General features: G+C 37.8%; 1 protein-coding gene across 1 annotated transcript in view; it reads right to left on the bottom strand.

The window, feature by feature from the left end:
- Positions 1 to 1,186, bottom strand: part of LOC107103953 (dysbindin-A-like) — a gene marked incomplete at its 5' end in the record, with an annotated part of 21,622 nt that overhangs the window by 18,496 nt on the left and 1,940 nt on the right. Inside the window, one exon of the mRNA XM_015403824.1 lies at positions 746 to 878. Coding sequence (XP_015259310.1) covers positions 746 to 878 — 133 coding nt within the window. The remainder of the gene's footprint in view (positions 1 to 745; positions 879 to 1,186) is intronic.

The raw sequence follows: 1,186 nt of genomic DNA, 5'->3' as shown, positions 1-1,186 counted from the left end.
ATGTTTAAACATATTGAAAAGAATGAGATTTTATGGTTGGAAAAGACCGCTAGATGCGCGCCGGTACTAACATCCATGTTTACTTCCAGAAAAAAAGAGCATGCTGGCCTGTGATGTCATTGCGTCCTCTACTGCGCATGCGGGACTCTTGCGTTGTATGAGTGCAGTTCACACAGGAGATCACATACAAGTCGCATGTATTTGGAAATATGAACGGCAACGCAAAAAAAAACGGATTATGTAAAAAATCGGAATTGAGCATCAAGGCCTGCAGTGAGAATGTAGCCATAGACGGGTATGAGGCACTGCAGGCTAACAAAAGAAGCCAAATGACCCCCATTCCAAAGGGGGGGACCCGTTCATCCGTTTCCTTTTGCATGTTTTCTAAACAAAAACCAGGCTTTGTTTGGCTGCTGGATAAAATCTGAACCTCAACGCTATTTCTGACATTTTCAACTTAAAAAGTTTCCTGAATGGAAGAGAAAAAACTTGGAAACAAAGTCCAGAGGATTGTTTTTAACTTTTTTTGAATGCATCATATGTCCCACTTCTACAACTTTTGAACAGATGCTTAATAGATTCGATTTAATTAATTTTATTTAAATAGCGCTCATTCACAACACATGTCAATTAAGAGAACTTTACAAAGACAATTCAAAAAGATCATACAGTCAGATGGGTTCAAAGTTTCTATCCATGCAGTGATGACAGGATTTAAAGAAAGGACATTTAAAATGAAACACACCTATGTTTGCAGTAATGGCATCGAGTTCAGTGATGAAATCTGGTAGGCTCTGCAGTTGTTCCTGGAGGTTCGTCAGAGCGGCTTTTCTTCTCTCCCAGTGGGCTGACAGCATCACTATGTCACCATCTACAGACTGAAAAAGGGAAGGAAACCACAGATATTATAGCTATTATTTAATCATTTTCCATATAAGCACAAAATGTCTAATTCTGAAAAACAGTGGCTAATTTTATCCTGTTAAAAATGATTTATTATTTCTTCTAATGAGAGAGGAAAATGTTGATTCTTATCATCTGATGAAGTTAATTCTGGGACAACAGATGAGAGGAGTCCTTCTGAAAGGCTCATCCAGGGTTCCTACAGCATAAGGCCAGTTAAATTCAAGACTTTTTAAGACTTTTTAATGCCACTTGAAATAAAAATTTAAGACCAAATTCACAA

The sequence above is a fragment of the Cyprinodon variegatus genome, unplaced genomic scaffold (genome assembly GCF_000732505.1).
Source record: "Cyprinodon variegatus isolate N-32 unplaced genomic scaffold, C_variegatus-1.0 Scaffold1572, whole genome shotgun sequence".
Taxonomy (NCBI): Eukaryota; Metazoa; Chordata; class Actinopteri; order Cyprinodontiformes; family Cyprinodontidae; genus Cyprinodon; species Cyprinodon variegatus.
The sequence above is the reverse complement of the archived record's forward strand: the minus strand, read 5'-3'. Positions and strand labels throughout refer to the sequence as shown.